Genomic DNA, 17,334 nt, shown 5'->3' with positions numbered 1-17,334 from the left:
AGTCCTGGCCGGAGAACCCGTCGAGACCTGGCACGTCCAGCAGAGGGAGCCATCGCCTTGTGATGTGTACTCCGTCTGTCACAAGACCTCGACGAGTCTCCCCCTGGTGGCTGACCTGCTGTACGCCACAATCTGCATTGCTTGCTGCTCTGGGTTTTAGGCTGGGTTTCTGTGTAAGCACTTTGTGGAATCCGCTGACGTAAAAATAGCTTTATAAATCAATTAGATTCAGTTAAACTTCTACCTTGTATAGGTTATTATGCACACCCACACTATCAATATTATGTCTACTAGCCTTATAGCCACATCTTATGCTTTAACCTTACCTAAATACCTTTAAAACTGACCTTGGATCAGTGTCTAGAGGTATATTCATCCTTCTCCCTCAGATGTGAAGCAGCAGCTTGAAGACATCAAGAGACAAATCTCTGAGGTGAAGGGAAACATCCCTGTCTCTGCCCTCAGAAACATCTCAGACACACTGGGAGAGGCTCAGAGATACATCGGCATGTACTCACAACAGTCAGAGAGGGTAGAGATGATCAGGTAATGAACACACTTACACCCACACGCACACACATACACACACACTGACCTGACAGGACTGAACAGATAAAGGTAAAGATCCAAGGTAAAGATCCTCTGTTTTTGTCTCTCTAGGTGGGGTGTGTGTATTATCCTGAGCTGTTCAGTTCTCCTGGTTGTAGTGTGTAACCTCCTGGGTCTGTTTTTGGGCCCGGTTGGACTAAGCCCAAAGGACGAGCCAACAGAACGATCCAGCACCGCAGACTGTGGAGGAACCTTCCTCATGGCGTATGTACTGTCACTGTGTGTGTGTGTGTGTGTGTGCGAACATAGGCATAAGTGACGCCCGTGCCCTTAACAAAAGTAATCTAGTGAAAGAGTGATCTCAACGTATTTGTGTGTGTAGGGGTGCAGGGCTAAGTTTCCTGTTTTCCTGGCTCTTCATGCTGGTGGTGTTAGTACTGTTTATACTGGGAGGAAATGTCTACACACTCATCTGCCAGCCCTGGCGCAGTGGACAGCTCCTACAGGTACACAAACACACTCACACGCCTACTCACACGCCTACACACACTCATACATCCACACACACACAATGGATTCATTGACTCACTGATTGATTGTGTCTCCCCCCTCCCCAGTTTGCTGACACTCCAGGCCTGATACATGGCTTCAATTTAGGAAAGACACTGGGCCTGAAGAGCAACCTGACACTCACTGAAGTATACAAGTATGTAGAAACATTATAAAGGGTTATACAAATTAAATATCTGCTTTCTGGTTACTATAAGTCACTCTAAATGTAATGTTGTTTTTGTTCTGCTATTGTGCTATGTAATGATGTATTGTTGTGTGTTTGTAGTGATTGTGAAAAGAACAGGCCTCTATGGACAACACTCCATCTGTATGATCTCATAGACCTCAATGCTTTGCTCAACGTGTCCAAAGTACGACTGTCACACTACGATTTCTATTGTTTCTACTCCGTCACATATGGTTCCTACTCTGTCACGTATGGTTTCTACTGTTTCTACTCTGTCACGTAGGGTTCCTTCTGATTTCTACTCTGTCACGTAGGGTTCCTACAGTTTCTACTCTGTCACGTAGGGTTTCTACTGTTTCTACTCTGTCACGTATGGGTTCCTTCTGATTCTACTCTGTCACGTAGGGTTCCTACTGTTTCTACTCTGTCACGTAGGGTTTCTACTGTTTCTACTCTGTCACGTAGGGTTTCTACTGTTTCTACTCTGTCACGTATGGTTTCTACTGTTTCTACTCTGTCACGTAGGGTTTCTACTGTTTCTACTCTGTCACGTATGGTTTCTACTATTTCTACTCTGTCACGTAGGGTTCCTTCTGATTTCTACTCTGTCACGTAGGGTTCCTACTGTTTCTACTCTGTCACGTAGGGTTCCTACTGTTTCTACTCTGTCACGTAGGGTTCCTACTGTTTCTACTCTGTCACGTAGGGTTCCTACTGTTTCTACTCTGTCACGTAGGGTTCCTTCTGTTTCTACTCTGTCACGTATGGTTCCTTCTGTTTCTACTCTGTCACGTAGGGTTCCTTCTGTTTCTACTCTGTCACGTAGGGTTCCTATTGTTTCTACTCTGTCACGTAGGGTTCCTTCTGTTTCTACTCTGTCACGTATGGTTTCTACTGTTTCTACTCTGTCACGTAGGGTTCCTTCTGTTTCTACTGTCACGTAGGGTTCCTACTGTTTCTACTCTGTCACGTAGGGTTCCTTCTGTTTCTACTCTGTCACGTAGGGTTCCTTCTGTTTCTACTCTGTCACGTAGGGTTCCTACTGTTTCTACTCTGTCACGTATGGTTCCTACTGTTTCTACTCTGTCACGTAGGGTTCCTTCTGTTTCTACTCTGTCACGTATGGTTTCTACTGTTTCTACTCTGTCACGTAGGGTTCCTACTGTTTCTACTCTGTCACGTAGGGTTCCTTCTGTTTCTACTCTGTCACGTATGGTTCCTACTGTTTCTACTCTGTCACGTAGGGTTCCTTCTGTTTCTACTCTGTCACGTATGGTTCCTTCTGTTTCTACTCTGTCACGTAGGGTTCCTTCTGTTTCTACTCTGTCACGTATGGTTCCTACTGTTTCTACTCTGTCACGTAGGGTTCCTACTGATTCTACTCTGTCACGTATGGTTCCTACTGTTTCTACTCTGTCACGTAGGGTTCCTACTGATTCTACTCTGTCACGTATGGTTCCTACTGTTTCTACTCTGTCACGTAGGGTTCCTTCTGTTTCTACTCTGTCACGTATGGTTCCTTCTGTTTCTACTCTGTCACGTAGGGTTCCTTCTGTTTCTACTCTGTCACGTATGGTTCCTACTGTTTCTACTCTGTCATGTAGGGTTCCTACTGATTCTACTCTGTCACGTAGGGTTCCTACTGTTTCTACTCTGTCACGTAGGGTTCCTACTGATTCTACTCTGTCACGTATGGTTCCTTCTGTTTCTACTCTGTCACGTAGGGTTCCTTCTGTTTCTACTCTGTCACGTATGGTTCCTACTGTTTCTACTCTGTCACGTAGGGTTCCTTCTGTTTCTACTCTGTCACGTAGGGTTCCTTCTGTTTCTACTCTGTCACGTAGGGTTCCTACTGTTTCTACTTTGTCACGTAGGGTTTCTACTCGATCACATATGGTTTTAACTTTTTCTATCACCATATACTGTCTATTGATGATCACTGGGAATCACTTTAGATGGGGATTTAATTCCCAAATGAATCATCTTATGTTTCCACTTCCAAATTGGTGTAAAGTCTATATATTAAACCATCTGCTCTCCTCTTTTTCCTCTAGTCCTTCTAATCATGTGTTTACCTTTCCCCTCCCAGTACACAGAAGAGATTCAGCAGCACTTTAACAGGAATGAGATCAAACTGTCGACCGTCACCCTGCTCACCCGCGACATACGCAATCAGCTACACAGCTTCTCTGACAAGGCCCATGATGTCGACTTCAGCTCTGTCACACAGCAGGTACAAAGTGTGTGCGTGTGTGTGCGCATCCGTGTGACCTTTGGTCTCGTAGTTTGTATCGAATTTGAGTATACATCAGATCATATGACATACCGTAACGGTTTTGACGTCTGTTTTTAGATCAACAATATTTCCAGCATTGATCTGAATGAAACAGCAGACAGGCTAGACCAACTGGCTGCTGCTCAAGTGAGTAGTAAAACCCACTCAGTCATCATCGTATAATGAATGTGCTCCTCAGTGTTGGACTGTGCATTTGTAGAAAGACAGTAATGTGAAGCATGTCCCACCGTCTCCCTCCAGACTGGTGTTAAATTAGAGCTGACACGGGAGGCTACAGACCTGAGAGAGATCCAGTTCTACATTAACACTGCCATCATCCCACAACTGGTACGTCCGACCAGCCTGGCGCTGTCGGCTTCTGCTCTGGACAACGTCAGCTAAATGTCCCATGCGTGTTGCCGTACTAAATGTACAGCTATCTGAACTATCTGTGACGTGTTTTCATCAGTTCTTCGGAGGTCATTATTCAGAGCAGAGTCACGTTGTGTTTACGTGTGGATATAGTATCGGTCGGTCTTTTGTGTTTCAGACTCATTTGAACTCCACCATAGACGCCCTCGGTGTCATAGCGTCACATATCGATGTGAGTATACTGCAGGATGTTCAGAAAGCATGAGCAGCGAGTGTTCTTTCGTTAGACCACGTCACAATGTAGCTGTGCAATGCGCGCTTATCCCTCTCTCTTTCTCTCTCCCTCTCTCCTTTAGCGCACAGTCGGAGATGTGTTGAGGGAAGTGGGAACAGCTCAAGACTTCCTCAACACTAACACTTCACAGATTGTCAAGGCCGTGAGTAGCCACACACAAGCGCATCCCGTCACGGAGAAAATACTTTACAACCAGAAAACGACGTCATAATGCCGCATTCTGTATAGTGAAGAGGGAGAGATGCGTTCCGATGTGTGACCAGCACAGCTCTCTGTCTGACTTAGCCTGTAGCACCACGGCCATTGCTCACATCTTAGCTCACAAGGCCCACTTCACATAGTTACAGGGAAGTCCACCTGATTCTCTGCTGCAAAGCTCCACTGATTCTCATGACTTCAGAGTGTGTTGAATTTACATCTGTCTCTCTCTCTCTCTCTCTCTCTCTCTCTCTCTCTCTCTCTCTCTCTCTCTCTCTCTCTCTCTCTCTCTCTCTCTCAGGAGAGTAGGGGGTTCCTAGACTGTCAGATGGGGTACTTCACGGCGTATGCTGACTGGGCTAATTTCACGGTGTGTTCACTTAGTGTACTATTATTACTGTATCACTGCATTACTCTACCGTGTGTTTGGTTTAATTTTAGGTTTAGCCTCAACCCTACGTGTAAGAATGTGTGGTTGATCATCTTCTGTTAAAACAGGCCTGGGTTTCAGGCTGGGTATATAAAATACAATTGATTGATTGACACTTCTGTGTGTGTGTTCTGTAGATCACTCAGCAGGTTGGTCTCTGTGGCCCAGTGGCTGAAGCTATGGACTCAGCTGAGGTTATAGTCTGCTCAAACATGGTGCAATCTCTGGTGAGGAAACTATTACACAGAGAGAGAGAGAAAGTATTCACTGTGCTAATCTAGCATTGTTTATTAACCTACATGTGTGTCTGTTTGTCCAGAATGCATTCTGGTTCAGCCTGGGCTGGTGTACGATCTTCCTGGTCCCCAGCATCGTCTTCTCCATCAAACTGGCCAAGTTCTACAGGAGGATGAAGCACAGTGATAACTACGAGTGAGTAGCTAAGATATTTACACGCATGCATCCGATGATTGTACTTAGGTACTCGGTGGGCCCCCATATCATCTTATCTTCTTATTCAATACGACATAAAAGGCTGAACTGATCCTTTGTCAGCACTACTACTGCGTGACTCTTTGTGAATACGGGTCCAGGACACTATGATTGATTGAAACGTTGTTGCAGTAAAGGTGGTATGGGACCAAGATACAAACTCTTTTTTTTTTGTTCTTGTTTCATCTTTCTCCCCACAGCAACCACATAGCCATGAGCATCATCCCCCGAGCCCAAGTCCAACCCTACTGAGCTGAGGGAAAGAGGACTGGCCAGGACTGTTACTGCTCTCAGGGACTATAACCATGACTGTCACAACTCCCTGACAAGAGGATCATGGAACATTTCAAACAGAACTCTGTCGCCTAAATAAGAACTTTGTTCTTAACGGACTTGCCTAGTTAAATAAAGGTTAAATAAATCAAATTAAAATAAACCTTCATTGAAATCAAATGATTGTCACTACCAGGACTCTGGCACCCCTACCTAAAACTACTACATGGAACATTCTGAACAGGACTAAAGCCAGTCGCATGGTGTATTTCAATAAGGAAGTGCTACTCTCCCTCAGTGATGGACTGAAACGCAGGAGCGATCTCGCACTCACTCGATGGACAGAACTGTTTTCTGTAGACGGCATATGCGCCACACATGCACCTCATGTTTCCATGCTGTGTGTCAGGAATTAAAGGCCACATTCTCAATGTCTGCAGTACACACACACACACACACACACAGAGAGTTCCTCTCAGGAGTGTTGCAGGATAAAAATGCAATCTACCTAACCTCAACATTTCCCATGTGGTTCATGATATCTAATGGATTGACTGTATGTATATTGTATGTTTTCAACCAATATTTTGGTTTGAATGTACCATAAAGAACATCACTGGCATTTTTTTTTATATTTGAAAGGATTTTGTTATGGGAAATGGGACAAACCCTGCTAGTACCACCCTGAATAATGATATATTTGATATAATGATAAAGTATATATGAAATCAAATAGGGTAGGTATTCAATATAATGTTTATGATCATTTCATTGTGAGTTGGTTTTTTGTCTTAATTTTTAACAATTAATTATACTGACTGAAATATGTGATTCCGCTATGATAACATGGTGTGCCAAATAATGAGTAGGATGTTTGTATGTTACAAAGCACTTTATTAGGTCTGTTTTCTATATATATATTTTAGCATTGTGCAAATTACTTTAATTAAAGATTTGCTACTGATAGAGATGACTGTGTGTCAGCTAATTCTTTCTCAAATGTGTCACTGTTATAGTATAGTACTAGAGCATGTTTCTGATAGGATAGCAACAACGGCCAACAGAAACGAGTTCTGCATTAGACTATTGTTTACAGGATGCAGTCTAAAAATGGAACAAATCAATCGATGCGTGTAGTTTTACAGCACAGATCCACCTGAATCAGTGAACACAGCCTCTCAGCATCACCATGGGGAGAGAGGGAGGTGGGGGAGGAGAGGAGGATGGAATCATGGATATCAGGGGTGGAATTTGAACCCAAATGACACATCTGCAGTGTGTTCTAGCCTCTTGGAGCAGCCTTGCTCTCTCTCACCCTCAGTCCTCCTCTCTCTCCCCACAGCAGGATTTTCTAACAACGAGATAAGAGTCCCCATTGTCTTCAGGGTGTTGGCATCACTCCAAGGGCTCCTCGACTTGAGAGTGCAGACTCAAATCTGACGCGAGACAATGAGTGGGTGCCTCCGCCACCCTTGTCCTCTGTGCACCTCCCTTCCCTCCCACCATTCTCTCCCTTCTCCATAGACGCGCACACACACACACACACGGTTCCATAGCCGTGACAATAAGGAGTGGTGCCGCTCAGCAGACATGGTATGGTCATTCTTCTCATAGTTAACCCGAAAGGAGAAACACAACATTTAACCAACTGTTCTGGTTCACACACAAGGCTGTGTGGAGCTGTAAAGAGATTTGGTCATTGCTGGGCTATGGCCATGTTGAGGTTGAAATCCCAAGTTATGAGAGCAGTGGGTCATGTGTCTTGAATGTAAATGTAGTATTTCCTCCATTTCTGTGACTGGTCTGTTATCTTGAAAACTCCTATGGCACGAACAGATCTGGTACAAGGCTAGTTTAAACAAAGGGTAACAACAATGTTTTTGTAACTCGGAGTGAGTTGGTGACGTCAAGGGCCTATCAAACACAACGACCTGTGGGAGCCATGCCATATGGTGAGGATGACAAACTATTCACAAAACAGAAAAGGGGCACTTCTCACAGTGACACACGTACTGGGCACATTCCAGATCGACAAATCCTAAGGCCTGCGTAGAACATCAGATCTTTACAATCTTTACCACATCACCGTGTTATAATGATCTTGTAAAACTTTGCAAGCTTGCACATAATATGGTTATCTGGAACGCACCCAATGACACAACTACTGTAGTTAGCCTGGGTACCTGACTGTTTCTGCTGTTAGAAACACTACATTGTTGCCTTGGCAAGACAACGACCAGTTAGCGTGAATCAGAAATAGCCTGGCAAAATACTATACAATCCAATCAAACAGTTTATTCCAAAATAGCAAACATACACAAACACGAGACCATGTTGAAGTTGTAACTGATTGAATAACACACGTATGTTGCACTCATTCATAAATACCCTAAACATTTTGTATCTATGTGGCTGAAAATGAAACACTGCAGGACAGTTTTCAGAACTGATCGGGAAATAAACATTTTGATAATAGGCCATACAAATGGGGAACTCAGACTGTCAAAATGGAGCAAAGAAAAGCAAACAAAGACTTCATTTTCAGAGCACATTCACCTGGAGCGGCTGGTAGCCTAGTGGTTACAGCGTTGGGCCAGTAACGGAAAGGTTGCTGAATTGAATCCCTGAGCTGACAAGGTAAAAATCTGTCGTTCTGCCCCAGAGCAAGGCAGTCAACCCCTTGTTCCCCTAGTAGGTTGTCATTGAAAATAAGAATTTGTTCTTAACTGACTTTCCTAGTTAAATAAAGGTTCAATTTAAAAACATGTCTGGATTGAACAGTAGGATACTAGGCAATGGGATTTTCTGTTATTGTCCTGTTCTATAGCTTTACACATCAATTCAAGTCATTGAGCCATCTAATCCTACTGGTTTCAGTTTCATTCTGGCACAAGCTTCACTTATTGATCAGTCAATGTCAATGATTGGCCAGAGAGAATATAAGACAGTCTGTGATTAAAAGGCATTGAAAATCAAGAGACATTTTGGCCCTCCAGGACCTAGGACATACTCATCATATGCACAGTGAAACATCAAACAGAACGTCGTCACAGCATCTCATGAGTCCTATCCTGCGTTCCAATTCTCAACCCTTTTCGCTCTAGTATGCACTCCCCCACATGGATTTAAAAGCATAGGATTGGTGTAATAACCCTTACACTAGCCCTATGCTGTTTAATCTATGTGGGGTATATCCTTGAACCACTTAAAGGAAAAAGGAGGGAGAATTTGGGCACAGAACAAAATCATCTTTGGCTCTCAGAGCAGGCGACCGGTTTTTCCTGGCCAAGTCATGTGATCAGGAAAAGCTCATCGCTCCGTCTCACACACCATCCCATGGTCCTGACTGCTGTATCTATAGCGGTGGTGGTGACTGCATCAGAGCAGACATGTGTGAGGATCAGCAGCTCTCTGAAGGAACTCAGTCTGTCCAGTAGCATTCTGGAGTCTCACTGTGTCTGCCTCAGCAGGCCACAATTGGTGAGCGCTGCATTCAGTCGGTATATATTACCAATTTACAGTATACAGGGCCTTCAGAAAATATTCACACCCCTTGACTTTTTCCACATTTTGTTGTATTACAGCCTGAATTTAAAATTGATTGAATATAGATTTTGTGTTACTGGCCTAATAACCCATAACGTCAAAGTGAAACTATGTTTTTAGACATTTTTACAAATTCATAAAAAAATGTAAATCTGACATGTCAATAATTATTCAATCTCTTTGTTCTGACAAGCCTAAATACGTTCAGGAGTAAAAATGTGCTGCATGGACTCACTGTGTGCAATAACATGATTTTTGAATGACTACCTCATCTCTCTACACACATACAGATAGTTGTTATCGTCCCTCAGTCGAGCAGTGAATTTTAAACATAGATTCAACCACAAAGACCAGGGAGGTTTTCAAATGCCTTGCAAAGGGCACCTATTGGTAAAAAAAACATTGAATATCCTTTTGAGCATAGTGAAGTTATTAATTGCATTTTGGATGGTGTATCCATATACCCAGTCACTACAAAGATACAGGCGTCCTTCCTAACTCAGTTGGGGAAAGGAAGGAAATCGCTCAGGGATTTCACCATGAGGCCAAGAGTGGAAACAGTTACAGAGATGAATGTCTGTGATAGGTGAAAATGAGGATGGATCAACAATACTAACCCAAACTGTGGGGCACCCCCCTGGGGTGCGAGGGGTCGGCAGAGGGGGCGCAGGGGTCGGCAGGGAGCGCTATATATAACTTGTCCGAAATGTCCAGATCAGCTAGTCCATGTCAGCTAATGTTTTTTAGCCCATAGATTATGTTGTAATGTTTGAGTCCCTCAAATATCACACAAATACACATTAGACATGGCAAAATGTATAGAATTGCATGAAAATAAGCTTTAAAACAGCAAAATATTCTCTGCATCTCATGACAAAATTGTAAGAATTGCGGGAAATAAGCTTTAAACCTAAAAGAGGGGTGTGAATAGTGCCTGTGCTCATAGAAATAGCATGCATGGGGGCCTGAATGAAAAAGATTGGGAACCCCTGACCTAAAACACAAATACACAAATATACACTGTTGCTTACCAAGATGATATTGCATGTTACTGAGCGGTCTAGTTAAAGTTCACTTATATCGGCTTGAAAATCTATTGGCAAGACTTGAAAATGGTTGTCAAGCAATGATCAACAACCAAGCAGAATACGAAGCTCGCATTGAAAAGACTGGTATAGAGGCACAAAAGTATTTTAGTGGTATGATATTGTTCAGATCTATCTGACCACTTCAGGAGGGGGTCAGGGATGCACTGTGCCCGATTTCTCCTCAGTCTGGATGCAATCAGGCCACCGAAAGTGCATACAGTGGGCAACATCATAAGCACTCCTCCCACGTCTCTAGAAAAACGAGAGGCATATCTGCATCATAACGTTGGAGGAAATATGTTCCGAGCATGTGGCCTTAGAGATTTACCCAGAAAGAGACTCACAGCTGTAATCGCTGCCAAAGGTTATTTTACCAGGCATAGACTCAGGAGTGTCAATACTTACGCAAATGAGATATTTCTGTATTTAATTTAATACATTTGCAAAAATGTCTAAAAACATGTTATCTTTGTCATTGTGGGATATTGTGTACATGGGTAAGAAAGAAAATAATATATTTCATCCATTTTGAATTCTAGCTGTAACTATAAAATGTGGAATAAGTCAAGGGTATGAATAGTTTCTGAAGGCACTGTTTTAAGTGATAACGCCCGAGAAGCCGGTGTTTTCGAGGATATATTGGCATGGGTGTTATTCGTCTCGGGCCAATATATCCTCCAAACACCGGCTTCTCGGGCATTATCACTTTTATACAGCGGGTTACCGACATATACAAATAATGATTGACATTAACATTAAACACGTTATTTTGATGACTTTCACAAGATCTAGTCCGGACACAAATCTAGGTTTGCTACCCATGCCCGACTGGTTGTTCATTCTATCGGTTCGGATGCTTGAGACGCGACCCAGTCGCTCAGTATCTCTGGACGCGACAAGTCGCTCGTTCTAACTACCATACTGGCTGGCAACGATCTTATCCCTTGCTTGCTAGCTAGTCAACTACGGCTAACTTACAGTTACATCAAAAAGTGCAGCCAGAATAACAGCAAAGTAGCTGCATTTGCATTTGTTTAAGATGTATTCTAGTGATATTTATTTTGGAGACATCCATAACAATGAGCTAATGAGGAGTGATTTGCCTGGCATAGGAAATGTGCTCACTCGTCAGGACACTGTCGTTCAGAGGAGCTAGCCAACAACACAGCTACAGTACCCAATCACTTCAAACTGAAGCTGGAACGACTGCAAACTAGCTGCACTTCGTTTCGTTTGACCACACTTAAACTGTATAATGAAAGCCGTTGATGGGTTACTAAAATAGCTCTACCTATTGATTGGTAGAAGCTACTCCTAATCTGCTTTCAGATGTGAAAAGCAGAGAAATCGAGGAAGATTTCATACACTCTAAATTTGTCTGACTTGTTGTATCGTTAGATCCATTGCAGATCTTTTTTTAATTAAATAGCATAGAAGTAGACAAAGATGTCATACCCTCTAACTTTTTGCATAACTTGTTGGGAAAGTGGTCAAAACGTAATTTGTTTATAAAAAAAGTAAAAAATATTTACAGAAAATGTTGTTTGACGCAGTTACTAAAACAGCCTTAACTTTAAATTGGAATAAAAATGTTGTTCTGAGTTCAGATTTTAAAAGCAAAGTAATAGAGGAAGAGTTCATATGCTCAATTTCTTTGTCTGAGTTGTTGGCAAATTTGTCAAAGTAGCTGATTTGTGTCAAAAGTTGCATTGTTGCATTTAAAGTGAATGGAATGTTGAAAGTGATTTCACAAAATGGGGCCTTTTAGAATGTTGAGGAAAGCCCTTGAAAGTGGATGGAGGACAAAATGGACAAAAAGCGTAAATAGTTTAAAATAAATCTAACAGCTATATAAAAGCACACTATTCCAGACCGACCTGCACTGTTTTAAAAAGGTTGAGTGACGTTTCTAGCTTAAACAGTGTAGGAGTAGCTTTCCAAAGAAAAAGAAAGAAGAAGGTCTACGATTTAAAGTGGGGACTGTTGCTTCGCAAGCCTCATTAAAAATGTATATTCTTTAGAGGTGGTTCCACAGCTCTGTTAGCCTGAGTCCCGGATCTGTCTGTACCTCGGGTTACTGCACTGCACAAAACAGAATCAGTTTAAATTCAAAATCACAGCAAAAGGCACAAAAAAAGACATACATTTTAGAAAACAATAATTTAGGCACTTTAAACAATGATCTTTATCTATAGTGCTTCATATACAAGGTTTGAGCTCCAGACTTTAACATTTAACCCAGGCATGACAAATAAATAATAAATAGGATGTTCTATAATGCTGACAATGGGAAAGCTCATCTGTCTGTATGTGTGTGTGAACCATGTAGCAGAAGACAGAGGGGGAGAGAGTGAAAGGAGACAGAGCAGAGATGGAGACAAGGAATGCTAACAAAAGAAAGAGAGAATGCCAACAGTGGATAGGAAGAGAGACATTTTTTACATCTATAATGACATTAGTGTTACTGGGCACATGCAGGGAGACGTGACCTGGTGCAGCGTGCCTAGTGTCATGACGTTGGCCCCATTTTTCCTCTCTCTACCCTACTGATGTTACATTTGCAAACCCCTTGGTTAACATAGAGATTCTGGGAACATCAGAAGGTGGGGGGAAACAACCAAACAAATGCGGTGGTACTTAATGAATATGATGTCAGTTTGGTTGTCATCTGAGACATTCTCATCAATGATAAGATGACATAAACTCTACAGTGGAAAGTCTACACATCAGAGTTATCGGATTCACATGGAATTGTTGTTCAATTTAAATGTTTGAAAATGAAATTATTTGTGATGGGATGAAATGTGATTTTAGCTTCTAAAATGTGAGAATTGGGTTTTCATAAGGTTACGGCTCTGCTCTATCAGTGGCCCGCCCCTGTGAAGAGTCATGGGTTCTAAAACTTTTCAGACACACCCTTCTCGCTCCACTATATAAAGCCTTGACAAAAATGTAACCTCCTGTTCTGAGGATGTGAGGACGACAGTCCGATGTCAGAATGGTTCAGATAATAACTACAGAACGAAGCCAACATCAGTGTGAGCTTTGGTTGCGAATGGTATGAACTCTTATTCAATACAGAAGTGATACCTTCTAGCCGTTGAGTTAGCAACAGCAGCTGCAAATGAGGGTTAGGAATGAACAGACAGAGTTACCCGTCTATCACACAACGACGTTCCTACAACGTATCCAATTGACCACCAGAGACATTCTTCAAAGGAATGGCAACACGGCCTTCCATCTACCACCAACCTACCGAAGCGCAGCCCAGAGTAAATATTTATTGCATTTTCCTTTTCCAAATGGCCAGTAATTTAGAATATATAAGATACTGTATTTACGATAGCACAGCTTCTTCCTTTGTCACTCAGTCTTCCCGCTCTTTCACTCATACCCAGCCCCCTTTCTTTTGTGTAACAAGCTGTCATATCTGTTCCGCCCGCTAGGGACATTTTCCTTAATGAAGTCATTTGTAATCAAGTTATGATAATTATGTGTATGTGTAATTCTGTGTGATTAGTTAGGTATTTAGTAAATAAATAATTAAACCCAATTTTGTATTGCTGATTCAACTTGTTAGCCAGGGTTCGTGAAGATAACCAGGAATTTACAACTTTCAGATGAGACTGAATTAAGGTGACGATTAATATTGACTGCTATTGATGTAAAATATTACTAGGTCTTTAATAGATTATTTGGAAGATAACAGCTCTATAAATATTATTTAGTGGTGCCCCGACTCTCAAGTTAATTACATTTACATGATTAGCTCAATCAGGTAATATTAATTACGAAGAAATTATTTTATAGAATAGCATGTCATATCACTTAATCCGGCATAGCCAAAGACACGACACTAGCCTGTGGGCGTGTGCACGTGGTGTGTGCATGTCTGCCTTGTGTGTGTGCGTGATATGCCTTAGTGGGGTTGGGGTAGACCCAAACCAAGGGCATAACAGTTATCCCTAATTCAATTACAGGTGCTTGAAGACGGTTAGTCACCTCTACTCTACAGGGATGTTTGGTAGGAATGTACTAGGCGGGACTGAAGAAAGGTACTAGAGAGAAGGACAGGGGAGAGATTGGAGAGAGGGCTAAGAAGAGAATGGAAATAGAGAGAACGCAGAGAGTGTTTTAAGAAGTAGGAATATTTTATTGTGTTTTATTCGTAGGATATTCATCTACCGCTAGAAGAAAATGGGCATACTTTTTTACTGAAGAGCTGTATACATTTCTTGAATAATATGTTTCACCATAGATTTTTTCCACTGCTACTGGAAAAGGTGTCACTGTGTCAATGTTATTGTCAAACAGACAACGGTTCAGTGCAAGAGAGCTGCCATAGGTGAGTCCCCTGCTAATGCTGTGTTCAAAATAACTGGGAACTCGGAAATCTCTGAGAAACTACAATGTTGTTGATCCATCCTCAATTTTCTTCTATTACAGCGATTAAACTGTAACTGTTTTTAAAGTCACCATTGGCCTCTTGGTGAAATCCCTGAGCGGTTTCCTTCCTCTCTGGCAATTAAGTCAGGAAGGATGCCTGTATCTTTGTAGTGACTGGGTGTATTGATACACCATCCAAATATGTATTAATAACTTCCCCATGATCTAAGGGATATTCAATGTCTGGCAGCAAAACAGTTAATTCAGCCTCATTTACTGCCTTTTAAAAATACATAGCTGATATCGCTGACTTGCTTAAACAAATTTGGTTTCTACTGACAATTGAGATGTACAAACTACGGCATAAGGGGAAAACAAGCGGATACGAGGTGTCATGACTTTCTCTCCTTGGTGAGGATCAAAGTGCCAGATCAACTGACAATGGCTGACAGACAGTTGGGCCGGTTTTATGACTTAACAGCCGGTCGTAAATTTAGAGAGAACTTTCTCTCTCTTGCCCTGCAGTATTGGGAAGGTAAAATCCCTTTGTTACCGAGAGACTCTTGCCGCCCAAAACATCAACATCGAACAATGGACACTGGGACAATGTATTTCAACATCCAAATGTTAGGAATGATGAGAGATGGAATATGGAAAATGTATGTCTATTTTGTGATGTCATTAAAATTGTTATGAAGATGTTATAACGGAAACATTGCAACTTGAAGAGATTTTACACGGTGTATGTTAGGTTTACACCCTTTACATTGTGTAGAAAATATCAAGAATAAAGAGTGTTTTTGTGATGATAAGATTGTGATTTTAGTTCTCTAACGAGATAATAGTAAATTATGATACCTTGCCTCGTAACTAGCCACGCCCCAGGGTGCCTAGAGAGCATGTCAGCATGACGTAAATGCCCCCTTTCTACCCGAGGGTGTAAAAGGATTGCGCTAAGAATGAACATATCAGACTAGACGGACCATAAACTGCAACTTGATCCGCAGTAGTCACGACCCCGAAAGATGCAACACAAGGTTGAAGAAGACAAAGGAACCTCTTAACAATCAATGCTACGGTTGAGTAGCTGTACTGTATCTAAGAAGGTGGATTTAAGTAGGACCATCCAGTTATTCTCTTCAAATCAATGTTACCGGCACTGCTTTCATGACCACTCTGGGATCATCGACACGGCTGAATAGCCCGTTCTCAGAAGATCACTCTTCCAGAACGAGTGCAAGTAAACAGACAACCAAGATAAAGGACATAAGGCACCTCTTATGGCCAATCAGAGACTTACACCTGAGAACGAAGGAGAATGCCATCCGAAGAACAGGCTCCCCTTCTCACCAAGCGGAACCCTGCCCATTAACGCCTGGGCCCAACAGAGATACCCAACAGAGATACCCAATGAAGACCTTCAACACGTAAATCTGGAACCTCTCTTTCTAAAATTATCTGCCGCCATTGTTGCAACCACTATTACCAGTCTGTTCAAACTCTCTTTCATATCGTCTGAGATTCCTAAAGATTGGAAAGCTGCCGCGGTCATCCCCCTCTTCAAAGGGGGTGACACTCTAGACCCAAACTGTTACATCACTGACCATTTCGAATCCTACCGTACCTTCTCTGCTGTGCAATCCGGTTTCCGAGCTGGTCACGGGTGCACCTCAGCCACGCTCAAGGTACTAAACGATATCATAACCGCCATCGATAAAAGACAGCAGCCGTCTTCATCAACTCTGTCAATCACCGTATTCTTTTTTTTCAAATTTTACCCCTTTTTCTCCCCAATTTCGTGGTATCCAATTGTTGTAGTAGCTTGTCTCATCGCTCCAACTCCCGTACGGGCTCGGGAGAGACGAAGGTTGAAAGTCATGCATCCTCCGATACACAACCCAACCAAGCCGCACTGCTTCTTAACACAGCGCGCATCCAACTGCACCAATGCGCCGGAGGAAACACAGTGGACCTGGCCACCCTGGTTAGCGCACACTATGCCCAGCCCGCCACAGGAGTCGCTGGTGCGCGATGAGACAAGGACACCCCTACCGACCAAGCCCTTCCTAACCCGGGCGACGCTAGGCCAATTGTGCGTCGCCCCACGGACCTCCCGGTCGCGGCCAGTTACGACAGAGCCTGGGCGCGAACCCAGGGACTCTGATGGCACAGCTGGTGCTACGCCCTTAACCACTGCGCCACCCGGGAGGCCCCCAATCACTGTATTCTTATCGGCAGACTCAATAGCCTTGGTTTCTCAAATGACTGCCTCGCCTGGATCACCAACTACTTCTCAGATAGAGTTCAATGTGTCAAATCGGAGGGCCTGTTGTCCGGACCTCTGGCAGTCTCTATGGGGGTACCACAGTGTTCTAAGTCCAACTCTTTTCTCTATATATATCAACGATGTTGCTCTTGCTGCTGGTGATTCTCTGATCCACCTTTACACAAACGACACCATTCTGTATACATCTGGCCCTTCTTTGGACACTGTGTTAACTAACCTCCAAACGAGCTTCAATGCCATACAACACTCCTTCCATGGCCTCCAAGGGCTCTTAAAGGCTAGTAAAACTAAATGCATGCTTTTCAACCGATCGCTGCCCGCACCCGCCCGCCCGACTAGCATCAATACTCTGAACGGTTCTGACTTAGAATATGTGGACAACTACAAATACCTAGGTGTCTGGT

General features: G+C 42.9%; 1 protein-coding gene across 5 annotated transcripts in view; it reads left to right on the top strand.

The window, feature by feature from the left end:
* Positions 1–6,593, top strand: part of LOC110525964 (prominin-1-A) — a 34,171-nt gene extending 27,578 nt beyond the window's left edge. For 4 of the 5 annotated variants that reach the window (XM_021606512.3, XM_021606503.3, XM_021606519.3 and 1 more), the window contains 14 exons: positions 390–546; positions 661–813; positions 932–1,055; positions 1,167–1,255; positions 1,388–1,472; positions 3,378–3,521; positions 3,642–3,710; positions 3,825–3,911; positions 4,114–4,167; positions 4,292–4,372; positions 4,730–4,798; positions 4,996–5,085; positions 5,178–5,290; positions 5,551–6,593. In XM_021606512.3, the coding sequence (XP_021462187.2) occupies positions 390–546; positions 661–813; positions 932–1,055; positions 1,167–1,255; positions 1,388–1,472; positions 3,378–3,521; positions 3,642–3,710; positions 3,825–3,911; positions 4,114–4,167; positions 4,292–4,372; positions 4,730–4,798; positions 4,996–5,085; positions 5,178–5,290; positions 5,551–5,602 (1,367 nt within the window). In that variant the 3' untranslated portion in view covers positions 5,603–6,593. The remainder of the gene's footprint in view (positions 1–389; positions 547–660; positions 814–931; positions 1,056–1,166; positions 1,256–1,387; positions 1,473–3,377; positions 3,522–3,641; positions 3,711–3,824; positions 3,912–4,113; positions 4,168–4,291; positions 4,373–4,729; positions 4,799–4,995; positions 5,086–5,177; positions 5,291–5,550) is intronic. The other variant, XR_016496306.1, reaches the window with a different exon arrangement.
* Positions 6,594–17,334: the final 10,741 nt, after the last annotated feature.

The sequence above is a fragment of the Oncorhynchus mykiss genome, chromosome 1 (assembly GCF_057628025.1).
Source record: "Oncorhynchus mykiss isolate SJ-2025 chromosome 1, ASM5762802v1, whole genome shotgun sequence".
Lineage (NCBI taxonomy): Eukaryota > Metazoa > Chordata > Actinopteri > Salmoniformes > Salmonidae > Oncorhynchus > Oncorhynchus mykiss.
Note: the sequence above shows the minus strand (reverse complement) of the source record. Positions and strands in the feature narration are given on the sequence as shown.